Source organism: Schistocerca cancellata, chromosome 4 (genome assembly GCF_023864275.1).
Source record: "Schistocerca cancellata isolate TAMUIC-IGC-003103 chromosome 4, iqSchCanc2.1, whole genome shotgun sequence".
Taxonomy (NCBI): Eukaryota; Metazoa; Arthropoda; class Insecta; order Orthoptera; family Acrididae; genus Schistocerca; species Schistocerca cancellata.
In genome coordinates this window covers 173,015,550-173,042,757 of record NC_064629.1, presented here as the reverse complement: position 1 = coordinate 173,042,757, position 27,208 = coordinate 173,015,550, and the positions used below count along the sequence as shown (strand labels likewise).

Here is a 27,208-nt window from a genome sequence, read left to right as displayed (position 1 = left end):
GGAACGGCTGTGGTTCACTGTTTCGAAACAGTGGTGTTTCATTCCGCCCCTGTCTCGGATAACCGGACCAGATTCGATCTCGAGCCAGACACAGAAACTGTATCGTTGTTTCAAAATAAGGCTGTTTCAGTCCACCTGTGCTTGGAATGGACTAATTGTATCGAAACAGTGATGTTTCATTCCGCTCTGTGTCGGGCGAGATTCCGGCTCGGCACAGGTATTGAAACACAACATACCACTTCATGAAACACTTTCAAGAGTGTCGAAGTCTTTTTGACAAGCAATAGCATGAAGCTTAAGATATCCGAAAATAAAGCTTCGTTTCTAGCTGACTGTCCTATGCCGAATCGGCGTAACATCTGCTTTATAAACACTAACCAAACAATAAAACAACGCATACTATTCACATTCAAAATAATAAATAGGTGAAAATCATTCAGTTAAATTACACTTTTTTTATAACATACGCTTCTCTGTTCATGTACAGTAATCATATTAAGAAACGCAAGTAAGCCTACAACATTTCGAATAAAAAAAGGCGTAGTGTGACAGTTATTAGACATATACATAAATTTGATGTAGGTATAATTGCAAGCAATCTGTTTGACATATCACTGATAGTGTAACGGTGAACGGGGAGGGCTGGCAAGCATGGTGAAACACGGTTCGAAACACCTTGAAAGACAAAATTTTTTCTGTTATATTTTGTTATTTTATCGAATTATTTGGCATTATTTGTGAGACTATAGTCACTGTGCCTACTATCCACAATGATTCCGTTAGTGCGTATGGAAATTATCAGGATGGGTATATTACCCATACTAACGGAAAGTGGGAATCCCAGTAGCATATCCGTTGTGTCTGCAGTTTTCTCCCACCTCCAGTTCCGTTCGTGGTGGTTCTTCTGTCTTAGGCTATGGCTGTCCTCAGCCAATTGAAAAGTATGAAAGTCACACGACACGAAAGCAGCGCATTTGCTGCAGGAAATACGAAACTGCCAAGACGCCTAAGTGATAGTTTCGTACTTTCTGCGATATGATTAGCGCTCTCGCACCTCATTTGTGTTTATATGGACAAACTTATACAGTAGACATTCAAGATGATAAAATGTGTAGGTTTATTAGATAACAAAACACAAACTGTTTCACTGTTTCCAAACAGCGTATCGAAACAACACATTGTACTGTTTCATTTGTTTCGAAACAGTTACGTGTTTCAGTTCGCCCATCTCTAGTGAGAAACTCTTCTTGGGGGCGCGCAATCCTTCAAACTGCGCGGAGCTGCACGCCTCAACTCCAAGCTGGTGCAGCTGTTGCTGTGAACAGCTTCGATACTGCCGCTACTTCTACTGCCAGTGCCAAGCCGACAGAAGTGTGCTGATAGTCCAAACACAGCGACTGGCGGCGTGGCCGGGCAGCAGCGCCTCGTGAAGACCCCATTGGAAGCAATGTTCCGCCAGCGGTGGCCCAGTGCGGCGACTACTGTGGGAAACTTGGTTTGGGAGTGAGGGGGATGCTGGACGGTAGGGTGGGAGACTAACAGGTGCGAGCGAGTACACAGATCGGTTAAGCTGTCTTTCTGTTGACCGACGTTCGGATAATCGACGCTCTACTGTAAAAAGATTGGCACTCGACACTGCCGTTTCAGTATCGATATGCCGTAAAATATCGCCGATTTTAATCGACATCTTTGGGAGAAATATTGATGTGTCGATGCATCGATATATTCTCAACAGGCATGCTTACCGGTCGGCCGTAGAGCGTTTGAGGCGGCGGCGGCTGCTGCTGCAGCGGGCGGCTGGCTGGGACGGCGAAGCTGTGCGCAGGTCGCGGCCTAGGCGGCCACAGCCCGTGCTGGCGGCCGAAGCCCTTGAAGGGCGGCCGGATGATGTACGTCGAGTCGACCGTCTCCGGGTGCGTGGCGTGCAGCCGGCCCTCCGGCGCCGTGTATCGACCGTCGTCCGTCAGCGTCACCTTCACCTGACCCACACACACATATTCTTAACACCCTGCCCCAGCACATTCACCTGTTAAACAATTTCGCCCAACACTCTGAAGTTATCGCGATACATCGTGTCTCTGTAGTTGCAAGTCGCTCCTATCGCCACAGCGCACAGTGGTCCAGAATCTTGAAAACGTGGACAAAAAGGGGGAAAAAAGGTTTCTAGGTGGGAATTTTGGACTAGCCGGCCGCGGTGGCCGCGCGGTTCTAGGCGCTGCAGTCCGGAACCGCGGGACTGCTACGGTCGCAGGTTCGAATCCTGCCTCGGGCATGGATGTTTGTGATGTCCTTAGGTTAGTTAGGTTTAAGTAGTTCTAAGTTCTAGGGGACTGATGACCTAAGATGTTAAGTCCCACAGTGCTCAGAGCCATTTGAACCATTTTTGAATTTTGGACTGTCAGGTTGGCTACAGTAATGTTGGGACTGCTGAATGCCAGTTGTGCGGACGATCAGCTGTTCATTTCATCCGTTATATTTCAGGTCAAATGCGGCAATTTATTGTTAGCGGTGCATGCAGCCAACCAGGATTCAAACCTTCCTGGCAGATTAAAACGGTGTGCCGGACAACAGACTCGAACTCGGGACCTCTACCTTTCGGGGGCAAGCGCTCTACCAACTGAGCTAGCCAAGCACGACTCACGCCCCGTCCTCACCGCTTTAGTTCTGCCAGTACCTCGTCTCCTAGTTCTGCAAGGTTCGCAGGAGAGCTTCTGTAAAGTTTGGAAGGTAGGAGACAAGGTACTGGCAGAAGTAAAGCTGTGAGGACGGGGCATGAGTCGTCTTGGGTAGCTCAGTTGGTAGAGCACTTTTCCGCGAAAGGCAAAGGTCCCGTGTTCGAGTCTCGGTCCGGCACACAGTTTTAATCTGCCAGAAAGCTTCATATCAGGGCACACTGCGCTGCAGAGTGAAAATCTCGTTCTGGGAACCAGGATACAAAATAGTCCTGTCGGTAAAGACAAGTATTTGTGTTCTGTGTAAGTGAAACGAATACATTCAATATGAAAGGCGTTCCAGGAGGTATATACTTATTAAGAAACGTTTATATCATTATTAAATCATTAATTATACATGTTTTTTTAAATTAACTTAATACCGGAAAATGCACGAGACAATTGTCAAATGTGCTTAAAAAATAGAGCTAAGTTACGAATTCCACGACATTCCGCACACACCTCAGCAGTTGTGGTCACAAAATTAATGGAAATAGGATTTCAACTCGTTTAACCCCCCCCCCTCCCCCCCTATTCTCCAGACTTGACTCCCTCAGACTACTGTTTGTTCCCCAATTTCAAGAAATGGCTAGCGGGACAAAGATTTTATTCAAACGAGTTGGTGATTGCAGCAACTAATACCTATTTTGCAGTCTTGGACAATTACTGTCATTCGGAAGGGATCAACATATTAGAACAGCGTTGGACGAAGTGTATAAGTCTAAAAGGAGACCATGTCGAAAAATAAAAAAGGGTTTACCCCAAACACGTAAGTAGTTTTATTTTTGCACGGACTTTTCAAACGCCCCTCAAGTATTGTGCATACATTGTGGAGATGATTTTTAACGCTTTTAAACGCGTGTGTAGAAATGAGTATTAAATAAATGGATAAATAGTGAATAAATAAATAAGTAAATAATGCAGAATTAACAACTAAAATTAAAATTTTCATATATAAATAAATTTCGTAACTTGTGGGAGTTCCTAAGGTATCAAACTGCTGAGGTCATCGGTCCCTAGACTTACACACTACTTAAACTAACTTATGCTAATAACAAGAACAAAAACACCAACACACACACACACACACACACACACACACACACACACGCCCGAGGGAGGACTCGAACCTCCGGCGGGAGGGGCCGCTCAATCTGACAAATGGCGCCTCAATCCGCGCGGCCACACCGCGTGGCTTTTTGTAACTTAAATAAATAACTTAACTAAATGAACACTAAATAAAATAATAAACTACAAACAATAATTAAGTATAGCTCATAATCTTCATCAGCAACCTCGATAATTCCCAAAAAATTACTTTCATACGAGTAAAATGGCTTTCATCAATATTTTTCCGCCATATTGGATACCGCATTTTGTTTTTTTTTTTTCGCTTTTTGATGTCATATTCTTAATCAGCAAATTCATTAACCTTAACTTACTAGCTTACTGTTGCTCAGATGGGAAATGCTAGCGCCATTTTCCTAAGCTGATGTCGGTAACAGCATAAAAACTAAACTATTTGCTGAACGTATCAAACCAATGGTCGTAGCTCCAGTGTTTGGACTCTGAATATAGATATGGATTCCGAAATTTAACATGCGGTGTGTGGTATGTGCACTATCATTTTTAGGCTCTTCCTTTGTTTCTTTCTATCTGCTTCTGTCCAATCGTTTTGCTCAGTTTAGTTATCAATCTTAGATTGTTATAACACCTTTGGTTGTGTGGCCATTGTTCGCAGCAAATATATGAAGTAACAACAATAAGTATTTTGACAAACACCTTTTCATAATAAAAACAAATTATTCAAATGGTTCTAAGCACTATAGGACTTAACATCTGAGGTCATCAGTCCCCTAGACTTAGAACTACTTAAACCTAACCAACCTAAGGACATCACACACATCCATGCCCGAGGCAGGATTCGAACCTGCGACCGTAGCGGTCGCGCGGTACCAGACTGAAGCACCTAGAACCGCTTGGCCACTCTGACCGACGTCATGTTACAGCTTAAAAGAATTGTGGAACGCGAAGTAGTGTACATAGTCGTTAGTACTTGTTTGCACAACCTTTCACCTTAATTACAGCCACATAGTGCTGGGGCATTGAGTCAATTAGGGCGGCCAAACGATGCAGGGGGGATTTTCTGTCATTCTTTAACCAAAGATTACAATAATTGGTCGCGACTGGAGAAGTTTCGTTGCCTTGAGCTTCGATCGAGTCCCTCCGACAGGCGTTCGATCGGACTGAGATCTGAGATGTGCCTAGACCACTTCAGCACCAAGATTTTAAACATGGCTGAAACAGCAACTGTTGAAATTCTTGACGGTAAATGATAACAGCCAAACAGTTGCCGGATAAAGATTTATTAAAATCCTTGACCACGGTTTCAGTACATCTAAATATACCTTCATCAGACGTAATATACACTAAATTCGCATACTGCAGTGGAGATACATTAAAAAAATTGTGCCAAAGGCGTCGTCAGTAGTTAAAACGTCATCTCCATTTATACAACATAATTATGGACAGAGTATCGATGTGAACACAGCATAGCGTCAGTACTTTAACAGACGACGTGCTGATGCTATGCTGTGATCGCATCGACCCTCTGTCCATAATTACATTGTATAAATAGAGATGTTTTAACTACTGATGACGCCTTTGACACAATTGTTTTATGTACCTCCACTGCAGGATGTGATTTTAGTGTATTTTACTTCTGATGCAGGTATATTTAGATATACCGAAACCGTGGTCAAGGGTTTTAATAAATCTTTATCCTGCAACTGTATGGCTGTTATCATTTACCGTGAACCACTTCAGCATCTTTACTCCCATCCTTATCAAGAAGTCTCTAACATGGTAAGAGGTGTGCTTAGGATCATGGTCGTGCTGAAATTTCCAGTTTCGTCCCATTTTATCTTCGGCGTGAGGCAACACATGCGTTTTCGAAATTTCGCAATATTTGAAAGGATCCTAGTGCCTTTAGTAGGCACTAGAAGGCAGACACCTGAACGGGAGAAGAATCCCCACACCACGACGTTTCCAACACCATGGTTAAGAGCTGGTGCTGGCATCGGACATCGTTCCATATGGAGTCTCACCGGAAGAAAAACAAATTAAACTTACTTTCACCGCTCCAGTGCACACGCGACCACTGTTGAGGTGTCCAGTCCATATGCGCTCTGGCAAATTCAAGTAGGGCTCTCCTACTGCTTGCCGATATTAATGGCTTTTTGCCTGGGCGCCGGCCATGGAGATTAGAACCTCTGAGGATCTGTTTTACGGTACTGTTCGATATTTCCATGTTTTGGAATTCACTCAGCTCTCTGTTCATGTCAACAGCAGTCTTACTTGGGTCGCCCTTTGACATCCTCCTTATGAGTGATTTTGCTAGGCCTATCCGTTCTTTGTTTGTCTGTGCTCCCTGTTATTCGTTTCTTCTTATTCCAAACACTCACAATTTGTCTGGACCAACCAAAATCCCGAGCAACATCTGCCTGAGGCTTGCTTCGCTGTAGAGTATCGATTAGCGCATTTTTGAGGTCTGCTGAGTACTCTGACCTTCGACATGTTGCAAACTGCGTCGAAACAAAAGCTAATGTAAACCAAAGGTATTCAACGTAATACTGGCGTAGGCATTTGTTTCCGGCAGTAAACCACAGTGTCAAAATACTTTTGGACCAACCACAACAACATTGTTAGTGTTGTACTTGCCGCCATTGCGCTGAATCGATGCATGTGTTTATTTGGACGCGTGCCGCTGTACAGTTAGCCGGGACGTGCTGGCTAGGCAGGGAAGCGCAAGACGTACACCCCAGCGGCGAAAATGTGTGTCGAAATACTTATTGCCGCTACTGTAAATATTCGATGTAAGGCTTCAAACACGTTTTTCTTGCTGCAGTGTGTTTGTTTACGTTCGGGGCTCGTTTCACCTCTTATTTTCAAGGCACCTTCTAAGAGTGTTTTCTGAAAGATACAGTTTTAAATAGCTGATACGCTGCCCGCTTGAGTGGCCGAGCGCTTCTAGGCGCTTCAGTCTGGAACCGAGCGACCGCAACGGTCGCAGGTTCGAACTCTGCCTCGGGCGTGGATGTGTGTGATGTCCTTAGGTTAGTTAGGTTTAAGTAGCTCTAAGTTCTAGGGGACTGATGACCTCAGAAGTTAAGTCCCATAGTGCTCAGAGCCATTTTTGAGCTGATACGCTAATTTTACATGAATAAAAACTAACAGTTACTCGTCCATCTTTTAAAAATGAATGTTTACTTTCATCTTTTCTTAGGTTAAAGGCACCATTTACTTTACACTTACGAAAAATCGACACACATTCACGGTGGGGTAGCCGTGCGGTCTGGGGCGTCTCGTCACGGTTCGCGCCCCCCCCCCCCCCTTCGGAGGTTCGAGTCCTCGCTCGGGCATGGGTGTGTGTGTTGTCCTTACTGTAAGTTAGTTTAAGTTAGTAGTCCGTAAGCCTAGGGGCCGATGACCACAAATTTCCAAATTTCCCATTTCACGGAGAGATGTTTCGGTTTTATAGTTTTCATATTTAGTTTATTGTAAGTTAAGTGATGTGAAACAATTGCTCTGGCGACAATATTCGATTCATCTTACGAGAACTGTGAACGACTTTTTGTAACACTGTTCGTACACTAGGCGCCACTTGTTACAAAGAGCACTACGAAAAAATCGTTCACAGTTCACCGGATGAAAGGAAACACTGATTTTGGCTAGACGGACTGATAACTGTAACATTTAATTCATGTAAAAATTATGGTGTAAACCAAAACTGTATTTTCCACAAGACGAAGACTGAAAATGCATTTAACACAGAGTGTCTCAAACCTGAGTCAAACTGAAACAGGTCCACAACCGAATGTTTTGAGTTAGGGAACCACTTGTCAAAAATGCATATTTGTTGTGTTACTGACATAAGAGTGCTTAACAGCGACGTAATTCATAGCAGTTGTTCAAAGCGACGACCACCAATCTCAACGCTTGTATTTCTACGGCGCACGCAGTTCTGCGGCATTCTCGCAAAGATCCCGGGTTTCTGTTGCACACTGGAGCAGGCAGCGGGTGATAAACAGCGTTGCCCTCTGACCACCAAACTGACATACTGTATACACCTTAGCTCACAGCACGTGTGTCATGTGACGACCGCATGAATCGCACCAGCGCATTAAACTGTGCCGCATGCACACGGCTATCCGTGGTATCACTTGTCGAGTGCGCCGGCCGGTGTGGCCGAGCGGTTCTAGGCGCTACAGTCTGGAACCGCGCGACTGCTACGGTCGCAGGTTCGAATCCTGCCTCGGGCATGGATGTGTGTGATGTCCTTAGGTTGGGTAGGTTTAAGTAGTTCTAAGTTCTAGGGGACTGATGACCAGAGATGTTAAGTCCCATAGTGCTCAGAGCCATTTGAACCATTTGAACTTGTCGAGTGCATCAGACAGCTTGTAATGTGTCCACGGTGAGGTGTGTCTGCGTATAGTTCATGACGCGTAGTAAAATACGTCACGTTGATCGTCACGAGAGTTGGTAGAAATGCATTTAATATACGACGGATCAGTATGTTGTACCTGTAAAGCAGCACGAATGTACAGAGAACGATTTCCCAATAGGCGTCATCCTAACTCGAAGAAGTTTATCTCAGTGGATACCAAATTACGAGAGACGGGGTCGTTCACGCCACAGACAACCGGCCAAGGTTACTAGGTGTTCCGGCCAGAAGTGCTGCCACAGTTCTTATTTTCCGTGAAAAGCTGTGGTTTCAACACGACAGTACAGCACGCCACTTCGATGTTAATGTCGGCAAGCACCTGAACAACACGTATCTACATCGTTGGTTGGAACGCGAGGTTCTGTCCCATGGACAGTGCGATCGCTGAATCTCACACTTGTGGACTTTCTCCTCTGGGGTTACGTCAAGACGTTGGCGTATGAAAGCCCCGTAAAAACAGATGAAAACCTGCTTGCTAAGGTGCAAGCTGCAATCTGCCTGTTTCCTGGTACAACAGACACCAGGGATCTTTGAAAGAGTGCTGCAGAACTTGATGCGCCACTGCCATGTGATCATGGGCACTCGCGGTCGTCTCTTTCAACAGTCACTACGAGCTACGTTGTTGTTACGCGGTGTACGCTGAGTATGTCCATCGCACAATAAATACAGGGTGGTACATTGATAGTGGCCGAGCCAAATATCTCACGAAATAACCATCAAACGAAAACACTACCAAGAACGAAACTCGTCTACCTTGAAGGGGGTACCAGATGGCGCTATGGTTGGCCCGCTAGATGGCACTGCCATAGCTCAAACGGATATCAACTGCGTTTTTGTAAATAGGAACTCCATTTTTTATTACATATTCATGTAGTACGTAAAGAAATGAGAATGTTTTAGTTTGACCACTTTTTGCTTTGTGGTAGATGGCGCTTTAATAGTCACAAACGTATAAGTACGTGGTATCACGTAACACTCCGCCAGTGCGGACGGTATTTGCTTCGTGATACATTACCCGTGTTAAAATGGACCGCTTACCAATTGCGGAAAAGGTCGATATCGTGTTTATGTATGGCTATTGTGATCAAAATGCCCAACGGGCGTGTGCAGTGTATGCTGCTCGGTATCCTGGACATCATCCAAGTGTCCGGACCGTTCGCCGGATAGTTACGTTATTTAAGCAAACAGGAAGTGTTCAGCCACATGTGAAACGTCAACCACGACCTGCAACAAATGATGACGCCCAAGTACGTGTTCTAGCTGCTGTCGCGGCTAATACGCACATCAGTAGCAGACAAATTGCGCAAGCATCGGGAATCTCAAAAACGTCGGTGTTGAGAATGCTACATCAACATCGGCTGCACCCGTGCCATATTTCTATGTACCAGGAATTGCATGGCGACGACTTTGAACGTCGTGTACACTACTGCCACTGGGCAGAAGAGAAATTACGGGACGATGACAGATTTTTTGCACGCGTTCTATTTAGCGACGAAGCGTCATTCACCAACAGCGGTTACGTAAACCGGCATAATTGCACTATTGGGCAACGGAAAATCCACGATGGATGCGACAAGTGGAACATCAGTGACCTTGGCGGATTAGTGTATGGTGCGGCATTATGGAAGTAAGGATAATTGGCCCCTATTTTATCGATGGCAATCTAAATGGTGCAATGTACGCTGATTTCCTACATAATGTTCTACCGATGTTACTACAAGATGTTTCACTGCATGACAGAACGGCGATTTACTGCCAACATGATGGATGTGGCGGCACATAGCTAGCGTGCGATTTACGCGGTATTGAATAGCATATTTAATGACAGGTGGATTGGTCGTCGAAGCACCATACCATGGCCCGCACGTTCACCGGATCTGACGTCCCCGGATTTCTTTCTGTGGGGAAAGTTGAAGGATATTTGCTATCGTGATCCACGGACAACGCCTGACAACATGCGTCAGCGCATTGTCAATGCATTTGCGAACATTACGGAAGGCGAACTACTCGCTGTTGAGAGGAATGTCGTTACACGTATTGCCAAATGCATTGAGGCTGACGGACATCATTTTGAGCATTTATTGCATTAATGTGGTATTTACAGGTAATCACGCTGTAACAGCATGCGTTCTCAGAAATGATAAGTTCACAAAGGTACATGTATCACATTGGAACAACCGAAATAAATTGTTCAAACGTACCTACGTTCTGTATTTTAATTTAAAGAACCTACGTGTTACCAATTGTTCGTCTAAAATTGTGAGCCATATGTTTGTGACTATTACAGCGCCATCAGTCACAAAGCGAAAAAAGTGGTCCAACTAAAACATTCATATTTCCTTATGTACTACACGAATATGTAATAAAAATGAGGGTTCCTATTTAAAAAAAAACGGAGTTGATATCCGTCTGACCTATGGCAGCGCCATCTAGCGGGCCAACCATAGTGCCATCTGGTTTCCCCCTTCAAGCTAGACAAGTTTCGTTCTTTATAGTTTGCTCCGTTTGACTCTTATTTAGTGTGATATCTGACCCGGTCATGATCAATGAACCACCCTGTATACATTTTCGACCATATGTTCCCTATCTCGAAACAGTCGGTTGTGGTGCCAGTATCACTTATTTCAATTTGACTCAAAGGTTTGAGACACCCCGTATAAAAGACAAGGGTCTGAAACTGAACTAAATATTACATTCCAATAAGAAAAAGACATTTTGAAGTTATAAATGAATGTTTAGGTAGCTGTATTTATGACTCTCACAACGTTTGAGTTGGCTGAATATGTCATGACGTTTGAACAAAAAAAATACACATACTCTCAGGGTTACAGAGCATGACGACTGTACAGCGCTGGAATTTTCTTTTTAGTAACAGTATTGTCCAACGACACCCTATTGTAATTACACTCCTGGAAATGGAAAAAAGAACACATTGACACCGGTGTGTCAGACCCACCATACTTGCTCCGGACACTGCGAGAGGGCTGTACAAACAATGATCACACGCGCGGCACAGCGGACACACCAGGAACCGCGGTGTTGGCCGTCGCATGGCGCTAGCTGCGCAGCATTTGTGCACCGCCGCCGTCAGTGTCAGCCAGTTTGCCGTGGCATACGGAGCTCCATCGCAGTCTTTAACACTGGTAGCATGCCGCGACAGCGTGGACGTGAGCCATATGTGCAGTTGACGGACTTTGAGCGAGGGCGTATAGTGGGCATGCGGGAGGCCGGGTGGACGTACCGTCGAATTGCTCAACACGTGGGGCGTGAGGTCTCCACAGTACATCGATGTTGTCGCCAGTGGTCGGCGGAAGGTGCACGTGCCCGTCGACCTGGGACCGGACCGCAGCGACGCACGGATGCACGCCAAGACCGTAGAATCCTACGCAGTGCCGTAGGGGACCGCACCGCCACTTCCCAGCAAATTAGGGACACTGTTGCTCCTGGGGTATCGGCGAGGACCATTCGCAACCGTCTCCATGAAGCTGGGCTACGGTCCCGCACACCGTTAGGCCGTCTTCCGCTCACGCCCCAACATCGTGCAGCCCGCCTCCAGTGGTGTAGCGACAGGCGTGAATGGAGGGACGAATGGAGACGTGTCGTCTTCAGCGATGAGAGTCGCTTCTGCCTTGGTGCCAATGATGGTCGTATGCGTGTTTGGCGCCGTGCAGGTGAGCGCCACAATCAGGACTGCATACGACCGAGGCACACAGGGCCAACACCCGGCATCATGGTGTGGGGAGCGATCTCCTATACTGGCCGTACACCACTGGTGATCGTCGAGGGGACACTGAATAGTGCACGGTACATCCAAACCGTCATCGAACCCATCGTTCTACCATTCCTAGACCGGCAAGGGAACTTGCTGTTCCAACAGGACAATGCACGTCCGCATGTATCCCGTGCCACCCAACGTGCTCTAGAAGGTGTAAGTCAACTACCCTGGCCAGCAAGATCTCCGGATCTGTCCCCCATTGAGCATGTTTGGGACTGGATGAAGCGTCGTCTCACGCGGTCTGCACGTCCAGCACGAACGCTGGTCCAACTGAGGCGCCAGGTGGAAATGGCATGGCAAGCCGTTCCGCAGGACTACATCCAGCATCTCTACGATCGCCTCCATGGGAGAATAGCAGCCTGCATTGCTGCGAAAGGTGGATATACACTGTACTAGTGCCGACATTGTGCATGCTCTGTTGCCTGTGTCTATGTGCCTGTGGTTCTGTCAGTGTGATCATGTGATGTATCTGACCCCAGGAATGTGTCAATAAAGTTTCCCCTTCCTGGGACAATGAATTCACGGTGTTCTTATTTCAATTTCCAGGAGTGTATAATGCGTTTCACCAACAACAGAAAACTACTGATCCTGCCAGTTTGAAAAGTAGTACCACTGTCAACACTTCTCTGTACAAACCCAATGTATTTGTTTTTACCATGATGTTCATTATGTGAAATTTTAACATCTGTCCCGTCAGTTTCCGTGCACTTCTATTCATAAATTAAATAGGAGAAGCTGTTTCAAGGTTTGGAGGCAGCGCCATATTGGCTCAAAGAGCTTGAGAACTGTCACTGGCACAGACCACTTTCACCTAAATCTCAGAACATTATTTACAAGGACCCGAGAGTAAATGGGTGACTTCTTTCTTTAAAGAGCATCTGTAGTTCGTTATAGCAACAACGGAAAACCTAAATGATGGTATGCAAGGTGTAGAAATATGAAACCGATATTTCGTTGCAATAATTACGTCTTTTGTTTAGCTCTGAGCACTATGGGACTCAACAGCTTAGGTCATAAGTCCCCTAGAACTTAGAACTACTTAAACCTAACCAACCGAAGGACATCACACACACCCATGCCCGAGGCAGGATTCGAACCTACGACCGTAGCAGCCCCGCTGTTCCGGACTGCAGTGCCAGAACCGCACGGCCACCGCGGCCGGCCGTCTTTTGTTTGAAACTGATAAACAACATTTTATTCAAAATAATCTCCATTGCTATTCATACATTTCTCCCAGCTCTCCTGCAGGCTATGAATGCAACGCTAAAAAAAAAAAAAAAGTTCTTCTTTTGAAGCGAACCAGCCAGCGAGCCATTTTCGTACATTTTAACACGAAATGAAGCGTTGTTCAGCGAGAAATTTCGTACATTTTAACACGAAATGAAGCGTTGTTCAGCGAGAGCGTGTACCAGTGATGCAAACAGATCATAATGGGACGGAGCCAAGGCTGGAGAACAAGCCGCATACCCTACTATTTCCCAACTAAATTTCTCGGTCGTTTCCCCGACTCGATTTGCTGTGTGTGATGGGGCGTTACCAGGGAGCAATATCACTGTGTGTTACCTTCTTCCATATTCCGGTCGTTTTTCACGTAATTATCGATTTAAATCGATAATTTGCTGTTGGTAGCGATCAGTGTTAACGGTTTCACCAGGTTTTAGCAACTCGTAATAGATGACACCCTTCTGATCCCATCAAACACAGAGCATTGTCTTCTTTCCAAAGCGATTTGCTCTTGCAGTGGATGTCGATGGTTTGCCTGGATTCACTCATGATTTACGACGCTTCGAATCCATTTTTCATCACCTGTCACTATTTGATGGAGAAACGACTTTTTTTGTGTCTGGCGAGCAGCATTTCACAAGTGGTCTTTCGATCTGCTTGCTGTCTTTCACTCAGTTCATGTGGAACCCATTTTCCCACTTTCTGCACCATTCCCACAGCTTTCAACCGAAGAGAAATGGCTTTCTGTGTCACAGTCAATTGTTCCGTGCGTTCCTGTTGAGTTTGAGTATCACCTTCATTCAATAAGGCCTGCAATTCGTTGTCTTCGAACTTTTTCGGTAGTTTCCCGCGCTCGTCGTTTCTCACGTCAAAATCATCACTCTTCAATTTTTTGAACCACCCGAAACACTGTCTTTTCTCAGGAGCATGTTCGCCGAAAGCTTCGACAAGCATTCGATGCAATTCTGGAGCAGTTTTCTTAAAACGATAACAGAAAACCATTGCTGTCTACAAATCGTAGTTCGTAGGCACAAAACTGGACATGAATGAGATTTTCACTCTGCAGCGGAGTGTGCGCTGATATGAAACTTCTGGCAGATTAAAACTGTGTGCCGGACCGAGACTCGAACTCGGGACCTTTGCCTTTTGCGGGAAAGTGCTCTACCATTGGTAGAAAGTTTCATATCAGCATTCGGGAGGACGACGGTTCAATCCCGCGTCCGGCCATCCTGATTTAGGTTTTCCGTGATTTCCCTAAATCACTCCAGGCAAATGCCGGGATGGTTCCTCTGAAAGAGCACGGCCGACATCCTTCCCAATCCTTCCCTAATCCGATGAGACCGATGACCACGCTGTCTGGTCACCTTCCCCCAACCAACCAACCTTTCATATCAGCGCACACTCCGCTGCAGAGTGAAAATCTCATTCTGGAAACATCCCGCAGGCTGTGGTTAAGCCATGACTCCGCAATATCCTTTCTTCCAGGAGTGCTAGTTTTGCTAGGTTCGCAGGAGAGCTTCTGTGAAGTTTGGAAGGTAGGAGACGAGATACTGGCAGAAGTAAAGCTGTGAGGGCGGGGCATGAGTCGAGCTTGGGCAGCTCCGATGGTAGAGCACTTGGTCGCGAAAGGTAAAGGTCCCGAGTTCGAGTCTCGGTCCGGCACACAGTTTTAATCTGCCAGAAAGTTACAAAACTGAACATTCTTTATGGGTTTGAAACAGATACCGATGTACGGATCTTGGGTTGCTGGGTTTTGACGCTGGTCGTCAGCCGTTACAGGAAACAGATGCGCTTCAGACGCGCTCTCACGGGCCTTACACTGACGGCTAGCACCAACTATAGAGAAATTCCGGTTTCATACTTCTACACCTGGTACAGTCAGTGATTGGCCAAGCCACCCCTCTTCTCGGCCCGCTCGCCCTCGTCGTTGCAAACTACTATCAGTGTATATATCATCTAAACTGCATCATTCTTCCTCATTTCTACCTTACGTTGTTTGTATATCACGCTCATAGTAGGAACAATATAGCAGTAAAACATTTAACTAACAAAAGTCATGTGCTTAGTTTTAAGTACGCCCTGGAGCGACAAAGAGATATTTTTGAATTCATGAATGTTGTTCTGACATGCAGAACACGTAAATTTTGATGTGAGACTATTAGTTCATCGCAGTTCAGCAGCTATCAGCTGCATCAAAGTAACTATCGATCTCCAACATTTCAGTTGCGCACAATGTGACGGAATAGTTCCTGTAGTCTTTAAATATTTTGACCATAAGCAATGGACGTGTTTGCTAGTCCTAACAAAACAAACTGCTCTTTAAATATCAGTTGGCAATTTTTATTCTGATTTTTTGATACGTCCTGGCTACGTTTTTCGCTGTATGCGTGGTATCGGTGATTGTGATCACGATACGGGGGAAAATAAACACACTCTTGTGCCTGTTCTCTTGTGATAAACGTCTCATCTATTTTTCTCTGCTCGCCTCATTTTATGTGAGACATACTCCATGTTGTGGTTGGCAGGAGAGCCAACACCGTGTTACTAGAAGAGGCCGAAAGGCACGCGTTTTAGCTCACGCAGGCTGGCGTGAGGTCTGGAACAGGACAAGGAAATTAGAATTTAGAAAAAAACGGACGTAACTGGTGGAATACTTAACTTTAATCTATTAATGGTGAACGTCGCTCTTGGCGGTACATGATTCACAATATCAATAGTAACTGAACATGGCGCCTTGCTAGGTCGTAGCAAATGACGTAGCTGAAGGCTATGCTAAACTGTCCTCTCTGCAAATGAGAGCGTATGTAGACAGTGAACCATCGCTAGCAAAGTCGGCTGTACAACTGGGGCGAGTGCTAGGGAGTCTCTCTAGACTAGACCTGCCGTGTTGCGGCGCTCGGTGTGCAATCACTGATAGTGGCGACACGCGGGTCCGACGTATACTAGCGGACCGCGGCCGATTTAAAGGCTACCACCTAGCAAGTGTGGTGTCTGGCGGTGACACCACACTCCATCTTACGTAGTAAAGGGTATCAGCCCAACTCATACTGAAACTATGGTAGGAGCTCTAGAAATTATTTTACTACTATCACATAGGACACCATAAACATAAAATAAATAATTTATGATGAAGACATTACGGCTGAAAGAAAGCTGGATTTACATGTACATATAAATAAATAATACTTTTTGTATGTGCTCACGTAACACGACAAAACTATTTCTTAGAAAATAGCGCGTTGGAAACGGAAGCCCTTAGATGATACTTCAATACAGGGAAACAGTGAATTCAGACACTCAACAATATTATATTGGGGTACAGCAGGAACCCTGTGTAGTTTCTTTGATGAGTCTTTTTACCTATTTCTTCTTTCGTCCAGTGGATGATACATCAGATGTGCAACTATACAGGATGGTCAAAACAGTCTGCAAAACCTGCAAGGGTTATGCTGAGAAGTAATTGTTAAGAATTCGATAAGTCGCGCCGCTTCCTAAGTAATCAGTATTGAAATGTCCGCAGCTCGTGGTCTTGCGGTACGGTTTTCGCTTCCCACGCACGGGGTCCCGGGTTCGATTCCCGGTGGGTCAGGGATTTTCTCTGCCTCGAGATGACTGGGTGTTGTGTGTCCTTCATTATCACATCATCATCATCATCATTGACTCGCAAGTCACCGAAGTGGCGTCTATTAAAAAGGACTTGCAATACGGCGGCCGAACTCCCCCCGCAAGGGGGCCCCCACCGACAATGCCATACGATCTTTTCATTTCAGTATTGAAATTAGCCGAGCAGGCCGTTGCGTGCGCTGATTCAAGCGGCCCGCCAGATACAATTACGGTCAGTGGTTATCATTGCGCAAATGATACCGCGCGAGACTGCCCAGCCTTTGGCTCGGGTTCGATCCCAACTACCGCACCATGTCCAATTTTTGTATTACACTCTTGTTTGGTTAAAGAACCCAAACGAAGAACACGTCTGGCGACACCGTCTATGGCGGGCCGCTTGAATTTGCTCGCGCAACAGCCTGGTTAACTTAAATGCTAATTAGCTCGGAAAAGGCGTAACGTATCGAACTTCTTTAACAAACATTTCTCAGGCCAACCTGTCCTTCCAAGCTTTTCAACCTGTTGCTGACTACACTGTATAGTGCAGATGAGTGTATTGAATGACTGAAAGAGACATCGTGTGCTTCTGTGGTGTTTTAGTGTTGTACTGACTGATGTATGAAACTCTAACAATGACCTCAAAAATCAAACAATAAAAGACTAGAAACTAGTTTTCTTATGTGTTAGTCAGTGCTCGATAACCATTAAATTTTTCACCTAGAACTCAATTCTTCATCGATAGCACAGACTTTTTTTTTGTATCCATTAAGTGGTCATATTCAATATTTGGTGTCTGACAGTGTTTAAGAAACGATACAGCCAGCCACATACAAAAATGGGAGCCGTATCACAGGTGCGCCAGTGAATCCACAGTTCGTTTCTGTTGCCGCAAACCACGAATACTCATTTTCTCTGTAAAGATACACCACACTGACCCCACCAAAGCTATTTATTGAAACATTTTCACCGCGGGACTGCTACGGTCGCAGGTTCGAATCCTGCCTCGGGCATGGGTGTGTGTGATGTCCTTAGGTTAGTTAGGTTTAAGTAGTTCTAAGTTCTAGGGGACTTATGACCTAAGATGTTGAGTCCCATAGTGCTCAGAGCCATTTGAACCATTTGAAACATTTTTTTAATGTATTGTGAAGCAAAGATGGATGATTTTTATCCTGTCCCTTACAGTAACACGAACAAAAATTGAATTTAAGGAATGGCCGGCCGAAGCGACCGATCGGTTCTAGGCGCTTCAGTCTGGAACCGAGCGGCCGCTACGGTCGCAGGTTCGAATCCTGCCTCGGGCATGGATGTGTGTGACGTCCTTAGGTTGGTTAGGTTTAAGTAGTTCTAAGTTCTAGGGGACTGATGACCTCAGAAGTTAAGTCCCATAGTGCTCAGAGCCATTTGAACCACTTTTGAATGTAATACAGCAGCAGTTCTGCCTGGCATGGATTCGACAAGTCGCTGGCAGATTTCAGCGGTATGTGACACCAGATGTCTATGTACGGGTCAATCAGTTCCGGTAGACTAAAGACCGGTGGTTTGTGCATGCGGAGTTGACACCCGACAGTGTCCCAGATGTGTTCCATCGGATTCAGAGCAGGTGAATTTGGTGGCCAAGGCACACCTTCCTCAGCGGGACGCGTGCCTGCAACTCCTGCAAGCAGCATTCAGTATCACGTTAGCCAGTGGGGGTAATGTTCTGGTTCATCAGAGTATGTTCAGAATGGGGATACACAACATACGTTAAGTGCTGTCCGAACAATTACATCTCGGTCTGCACATCATCCGACCACTACTTGCATGGTAAATATACCAATACGGCCTGCACTTGTTTCAGCTACAGCGAGCATATCTCATAAGTGAGGTGGCTCCATGCGTCTGTCTTACGGTCCATTCTGCTCAGTCATCCTATGAAATAAGCGACTTGTACTACTTTTTTTTTGGAATCACTAATGAAGCATTCATTATGACATTAACGAGAAATGATTGTGGGGACGTGTAGCGATGATAGAGTAGACGACTGGGAGGATGTGGAGAGTCAAGAGAGAGAAAAGAGGAAAGCGGGGGGGGGGGGGGAGGGAGGGGGGAGAGCGTCCTCTGCCTGTATTTAAAACTAGTTTCTTGCTCGCAGCTACACCAGCGTATGCGTATGCAATGCATATATTTCGCGCTGGCAACTGTTTCATTCTCTGCTCTTTTACGCCACAGGACTTCAGAGAGGACGTTAACTGTACCTGGGATATTGAGCCGTATGACACGATCTTTGGCCCGAAAAACGCTGACAAAATTATTGGCTTGCTACAGTGCTCATTGTTGCGACTTCGAAGACGTACTGAAAACCACATATAAAAAACAGATTGTGCTTCACTCTCTTAAAGTATCCAAGTCAGCTAATTACAGGAAAGGAATACCATTATTTTGTTTCACATATTTCTACATGTCGCCCCTTCTCACCGTCATCCTCACCCCTAGTGGTAGAACAGCATATTTATACAAATAACGGCTCACGTGTATACAAATCTTGGTTGCAAAACCTTTAGATGTTCCTGAGTTATATTTCTATGTCATCTTCTATTCACCTCCCTCCGCCCCCACCACCACGTCTGTGCAAGGGGAGTGGTTCTAACCCGCACAGTGTTTCTTTCTATATACGAGGGACACTCCAAAAGAAATGCACACTATTTTTGTGAAAATACATTTTCGTTCTGTATGTGTGAAAGTTTTACAGTGTGCAGATACATCCTTCCCGCTTGTTTTCAAACTTAGTTCAACCTGTTCCCGTGAGTGGCGCCGTCACAGCATCTCTTCAAGATGGCTGCTACACTTCACGTTCGTCAGAAGCAACTTGCTGTCACAGAATTCCTGTGCTGTGAAAACAGGACAGTGGGAAACATCCACAAGAGGTTGAAAAAGGTGAATGGAGATGCTGCTGTCGATCGCAGTACAGTTAGTCGGTGGGCAAGAAGGTTACGAGATGAAAGCGGGCACGGCTATATTGAGGATTGTCCTCGCAGCAGCAGGCCTCGTACTGCACACACTCCAGACGATGTGCTGAGAGTTAACGAATTGCTGACTGCTGACAGACGCATCACAGTGAACGAATTGTCACGCTACGTTGGGATAGGGGAAGGAAGTGTTTGCAGAATACTGAAAGTGTTGGCGTTAAAAAAGGTTTGTGGCAGGTGAGTTCCCAGGATGTTGACAGTGGCTCACAAAGAAACAAGAAAAACGGTACGCAGCGAACTTTTGGAACAGTTCAAGAATGGTGGAGATGAATTTCTTGGAAGAATTGTGACAGGTGATGAAACATGGCTTCATCATTTTTCACTAGTGATGAAGAATCAATCAATGGAGTGGCGTCCTGCAAATTCACCCAAGAAAAAAAAATTCAAAACCACACCTTCTGCCAGAAAAGTTATGACTACGGCGTTTTTCGATTCTGAAGGACTCTTGCTTGCGGACATCATGCAAAGTGGAACCACAATAAATTCTGATGCATATGTGACGACACTGAAGAAACTTCAAGCTCGACTGAGTCGTGTTCCACCACATCGGCAAAAGCAGGATGTTTTGCTGTTGCACGACAATGCACGGCCTCAAGTCAGTCAAAAAACCATGGGAGCGACCACAAAACTCGGATGGACAACACTGAAACACCCGCCTTACAGTCCTGACCTGGCTCCATGTGACTGCCATCTGTTTTGGAAACTGAAAGACTCTCTTCGTGGAACAAGGTTTGAAGATGATGACTCCCTTGTGCACGCTGCCAAACAGTGGCTTCAACGGGTTGTTCCAGAATTTTACCGTGCGGGTATACAGGCACTGGTTCCAAGATGGGGTAAGGCATTTGAGAGGGATGGAAATCATGTGGAGAAATGAAAATATTGTTCCTAAAGGATGTATCTACACACTGTAAAACTTTCAAACATGTAGAATAAAAGATGGATTGAAAAGAAATAGTATGCATTTCTTTTAGAGTGACCCTCGTAGTAAGTGGTACGTCTACCAAGTTTGGTTGAAATCGATCCAGGGACTTAAGAGAAGACGTAGAACATACATACATACATACATACATACCGTATGTGGCGATCCAAAAGTTTCCCTTCGAAGGCGATGCATTCCAGAATTAGTATGCTGATCAGGCAAATTCGCCGTGAGTAGGGAGACAATATTCCACCGACGCACCAGGTTGAAGATATACGAGTAGTAAAACACCGTATCCTGATGCGTAAAGAAGTCCATAGCTGCCTACTGCATATCCTCATGCGAGAGAAATCGTCGTCCCTTCAAGGCCTTTTTTTAAACGATCGAAAACGTGATAATCGCATGGAGAGAGTGTCTCCCAGTTTAGTTGGCGTAATGGTTACCGTATTTTACGTACTAAAAAGCCCTACAGACTACAAGACGCGCCTTAATATTTAAGCAATTTTTTTAAAATAACATTTTTAGAATTATTGTTATTAGACTGCAAAGCCAGAATAAAAAAAACTCGTAGTTTATAGAAACGAACTGACTTTTAAAATCCCTGGAAATCGTCATCTGAACCTTCTTCTTCTTCTTCTTCTTCTTCTTCTTCTTCTCCTCCTCCTCCTCCTCCTCCTCCTCCTCCTCCTCCTCCTCCTCTACTTCCTCTCCGTTGTCATCGTTGTCCTCTTAATATACAGGGTGGTCCATTGATCGTCACCAGGCCAAATATCTCACGAAACAAGCTTCAAACGAAACTTGTCTAGCTATAAGGGATAACCAGATCGCGATATGGTTGGCCCGCTAGATGGCGCTGCCATAGGTCAAACAGATATCAACTGCGTTTTTTTTTTTTTTTTTAAATAGGAACTCCCAGTTTTTAATTACCTATTCGTGTAAGACGTAAAGAAATTTGAATGTTTTAGTTGGACCACTTTTTTCGTTTTGTGGTAGATGGCGCGCAATAGTCACATACACATGACTCACAATTTTAGACGGACAGTTGGTAACAGGTAGGTTTTATAAATTAAAGCACAGAACGTAGGTACGTTTGAACATTTTATTACGGTTGTTCCAATGTGATACATGTACCTTTGTGATCTTATCATTTCTGAGAACGCATGCTGTTACAGCGTGAATACCTGTAAATACCACATTAATGCAATAAATGCTCAAAATGATGTCCGTCAACCTCAATGCATTTGGCAGTACGTGTAACGACAGTCCTCTCAACAGCGAGTAGTTCGCCTACCGTAATGTTCGCACATGCATTGACAATGCGGTGACGCATGATGTCAGGCGTTGTCGGTGGATCACGATAGCAAAGATTCTTCAACTTTCCCCACAGAAAGAAATCCGGGAACGTCAGATCCGGTGAATGTGCGAGCCATGGTATGGTGCTTCGACGACCAATCCACCTGTGATGAAATATGCTATTTAGTACCGGACATCCATCGTGTTGGAACTACATCGCCATTCTATCATCCAGTGAAACATCTTGTAGTAACATCGGTAGAACACTACGTAGGAAATCAGCATACACTGCACCATTTAGATTGCCATCGATAAAATGGGGGCCAATTATCCTTCTGCCCATAATGCCGCATCATACATTAACCCGCCAAGGTCACTAATGTTTCACTTGTCGAGCCATCGTGGATTTTCCGTTGCCCAATAGTACATATTATGCCGGTTCACGTTGCTGCTGTTGGTGAATGACGCTTCGTCATTAAATAGAACGCGTGCAAAAAATCTGTCTTCGTCCTGTACTTTCTCTTGTGCCCAGTGGCAGAACTGTACAGGACGTTCAAAGTCGTCGCCATGCAATTCCTGGTGAATTGAAATACGGTACGGGTGCAATCTATGTTGATGTAGCATTCTCAACACCGACGTTCTTGAGATTATCGAATCTCGCGAAATTTGCCTGCTACTGATTTGCGGATTAGCTGCGACAGCAGCTAAAACACCTACTTGGGCATCCTCATTTGTTGCAGGTCATGGTTGACGTTTCACATGTGGCTGAACACTTCGTGATTCCTTAAATAACGTAACTATCCGACGAACGGCCCGGACACTTGAATGATGTCGTCCAGGATACCGAGCAGCATACATAGCACACGCCCCTTGAGCATATTTATCACAATAGCCATACATCAACACGATATCGACCTTTTTCGCAATTTGTAAACGGTCCATTTTAACACGAACCAAAACCTCCGCTCTGACTGAATGTTACGTGCTACCACATACTAATACGTTTGTGACTATTACAGCGCCATCTATCACAAAGCGAAGAAAGTGGTCCAACTAAAACATTCATATTTCTATACGTACTACAGGAATATTTAATAAAAAATGTGGATTCCTATTTTAAAAAAAACGTAGTTGATATCCGTTTGACCTATGGCGGCGCCATCTAGCGGGCGAACCATCGCGCCATCTGGTTTCCCCCTTCAAGCTAGACGAGTTTCTTTCCTTGTAGTTTTTTCGTTTGATGCTTATTTAGTGAGATATTTGGCCCGGTCACTATCAATGAACGCTGGCAGATGACGTTCACCGGACATTCGTCATACCGACACCCTGCCATCAGATTGCAACATTGTGTACCGTGATTCATCAGTCCACACAACGTTTTCCCAATGTTCAATCGTCCAATGTTTACGCTCCTTACACCAAGCGAGGCGTCGTTTGGCATTTACTGGCATTATGTGCGGCTTGTGAGCAGCCGCTCTACCATGAAATCCTAGTTTTCTCACCTCCCACCTAACTATCATAGTACTTGCAGTAAATTCTGATGCAGTATGGAATTCCTGTATGATGGTCTGGATTGATGTCTGCCTGTTACACATTACGACCCTCGTCAACCGTCGGCGGTCTCTGTCGGTCAACAGACGAGGTCGGCCTGTACGCTTTTGTGTTGTGCGTGTCCGTTCACGTTTCCACTTCACTATCACATCGGAAACAGTGGATCTTGGTATGTTTAGGAGTGTGGAAATCTCGCATACAGATGTATGACACATGTGACAGCCAATCGCTTGATGAAGTTCGAAGTCCGCGAGTTTCGCGGAGCGCCCAGTTCTGCCCTGTCATGACGTCTAATTACTACTGAGGTCGTTAATATCGAATACCCGGCAGTAGGTGGCAGCACAATGCACCTATATGAAAAACATATGTTTTCAGAAGTGTCCGGATACTTTTGATCACATAGTGTATTTTCTCTTCATGCTCTTGTGGCATTTTTTGAGATATTGTGGTTTCGGTTCGCATGCGAAGTCCATGGCCCTTCATAAACCTGTAGTAACAACCAACTCCACCCTGTACGTCTATTAAGTTCTACTGTATAGCTAGCTTACGAGCATGTATTTGAATCATTTTGATGAATTCCAGTGCCATTTAAATGGTGTCCCTCAATTCATTTCACTATGTCATCTTCTAGTTTTGGCCATTTTGCATTCATTCCGTCTTTTGCACATTTAATCTTCCTAATTTTTTTAGTTCTTCTTTTCTAGTACGCCAATCGCAATTTTCTTTTGTGTTGGTGAAGGGATGGCCGAAATGCCGCTCAGCTGCTGTATTTCCATGATCTTCTGCATGTGCTATTACTTTCAATCTATAGCCTGCATCTTATGAATACCTTTTACATTTTTCCACTACGTAAGTAGCTACTAACGAAAACATTGTACTAGTACCGATAACACAAATCACTTACAATTCTAGTTCACTAGCAGCGTAGACTGTAATGAGCCATCATAGGCTAGACAGTGTTCTGGGTTTGTGATGCTGGGGTGGAAGGGAGACATTGTTAGCAAACTTGAGAATCCCGCAACTTACATTCGTCACATCAGTGCACCGGTGCTGCCAGTGAATCAAATGTTGCAACACAGAGATAAGTTTCTCGCGGTATCGAATATATGGCCATTTTTAAGACTGGCAGGAATTTTTAATCATACGCAGAAGATTCTTATATTATTTCGAGTATAAGATGCACTTCGATATTACGACAATTTTTCGAAGAAAAAAGTGCGTCTTACAGTCCGTGAAATACGATAGGCTGGCCGCACAGGTCGACTGGAGTTTCGTGTCGTACTGCGACCTGCACGAAACTTTGCGTAGGTTTCGACAGACATGCTGTCCTACACACGTACTTCAGTTTCCGATGGTTGTCTACCGGTGTTTGTACTTTGGCAAGCAAGAAAAGAATAACCGTGTGTTGGGCCTGTTTGGACGCATTTGGTAATAACTTCGCCATAGTTCACATTTCTGCATTTACCGCTCACACGTCGCAAAGGCATGAATAGCACAGTAACATCTTGCCTACCTGCCAACCTTATACAGGGTTTCTCTTCTATTGGTTGTCAGGCACATTTTCTGTGGTGTTCTGGAAGATATTTTCAGTTTCGTTTTTGTAATGTGTAGCTGGGACCAGCCCAAACCAAGGCGTGATGAGCAGAATTTGTTTGGGCTGACTCTAGATACAGGTCGCACAAACGAAACTGCAAACATACGCCGAAACACCAGAGAAAATGTGCCTGAAGGCTCTTAGCAGACACACCCCGTGTACCCGCATCGGATTCGTGCAAAGTTGCATATGCGCTGCTACCACGCCCTCAGATGGGAATTCTTTGATCGCCCCTTATAGTTACAGAAAGAAATACCAACTCAAATGCATTTTCTAACGTACAGGGTGACAATTATTGAACTATATGAAATAAAATCGTCGCAACTTCTGGACGGTTTGAGTTAAGGACATTCAAACTGCACGTATGGCCGTGGGGCATGATGGGAATTATTATGTGTGGTATGGTTTGGTTTAACGACGCAGTCCACTTTCATTTGGACGGATTCGTCAGTAATCAAAACTGGCGCATTCAAGGGACTGAGAATCAGTGTTTCGCCGTCCAGAAGTGTCTTCACCCTAAGCAGGTGACTGTATGCGATGTCCAGTCAAGGAATAATCGGTGCGGTATTCCTTAATGGCACGGAGTGCTCGGGTGGCTCAGATGGTAGAGCACTTGCCCGCGAAAGGCGAAGTTCCCGAGTTCAATTCTCGGTCCAGCACACAGTTTTAATCTGTCAGGAAGTTTCATATCAGTGCACACTCCACTGCAGAGTGAAAATCTCATTCCGTTTACGTCATACTACCAATTTATGTATGTTCTAATCATTCTTGACCCGCCAGGGTAGCCGAGAGCGCTAATGTGACGCCCGGCGGATTAACGACGAGGGCCGGGTTGCTGGCAAGCCTGGATGCGGTTTTTAGGCGGTTTTCCACATCCCGCTAGGTGAATACTGGGCTGGTCCCCACGCTCCGCCTCAGTTACACGACTCACAGACATCTGATCAGAACATGTTCGCACCATTTCATGGCTTACACTAGACACAGTCAGCTTACACTTCTTACGTCGCGGGCGGGTGCGGGGGGGGGGGGGGGGGGGAGGAGTGGCGGCAGGAAGGGCATCCAGCCACCGTCTGAAACTAACACTGCCAAATCCGTAATACCACGGCCGATATCGCGCTGACGTGGGACAAAGGCCCAAAAAAGAAAAATACCTTGACGGCACAGTGATTTCAATCACCAGTTTTCTCCTTCAAAATGGATCAAATGGCTCTGAGCACTATGGGACTTAACTTGTGAGGTCATCAGTCCACTAGAACTTAGAACTACTTAAACCTAACTATCCTAAGGACATCACACACATCCATGCCCGAGGCAGGATTCGAACCTGCGACCGTAGCGGTCGCGCGGTTCCAGACTGTAGCGCCTAGAACTGCTCGGCCACCCCGGCCGGCTTTTTCTTCTTCGATTGCGAAAACATTCTGTCGGCACCCACCTCCATAAGGAGGTTAAATTTGAGCTCAAGAGGGTAATCTGTCAGCTAAAAATTGATTATTTTGGACACTCCACAGAGACATTCAATGGACTGATGTTTACAGTGCTCATGGCATGAATGAAAAATATAACATTTTTGCTAATAAAGTGCTTACCTTATTCGAACACTGCTTTCCCCCAAAACTTACCAAGGTTAGAGCAAAGTCAGAAAAGAAGCCATGGATTACTCGAGGAATAGGGGTATCTTGTAAAACAAAAAGAAAACTGTATCTGTCATCCGAAACATTTCCAATGTTGATGCTATAGCACATTATAAGAAATACTGCAAAATATTAAAGACTGTAATACGGATGTCAAAGCAAATATATTACAAGGAAAAGATAGTCATATCAGATAACAAAATAAAGACAATATGGGATATAGTGAAGGAGGAGACCGGTAGAACCAGACATGAAGAGGAACAAATAGCATTAAGAATAAATGATACATTGGTGACAGATGTGTATGGTGTTGCAGAACTTTTTAACAAACATTTTATAACTGTTACTGAAAAGATGGGGTTGTCAGGTTCGGTAGATGCTGCTATGGATTACCATAGA

At 45.1% G+C, this 27,208-nt stretch overlaps 1 protein-coding gene across 1 annotated transcript in view; it reads right to left on the bottom strand.

The window, feature by feature from the left end:
* Positions 1 to 1,741: 1,741 nt before the first annotated feature.
* LOC126183981 (uncharacterized) overlaps positions 1,742 to 27,208 on the bottom strand; it is a 259,129-nt gene continuing 233,662 nt past the window's right edge. Inside the window, exons 3-4 of the mRNA XM_049926332.1 lie at positions 1,834 to 1,979; positions 1,742 to 1,784 (exon numbers count right to left, since the gene is read on the bottom strand). Of these exons, the coding sequence (XP_049782289.1) occupies positions 1,742 to 1,784; positions 1,834 to 1,979 (189 nt within the window). The remainder of the gene's footprint in view (positions 1,785 to 1,833; positions 1,980 to 27,208) is intronic.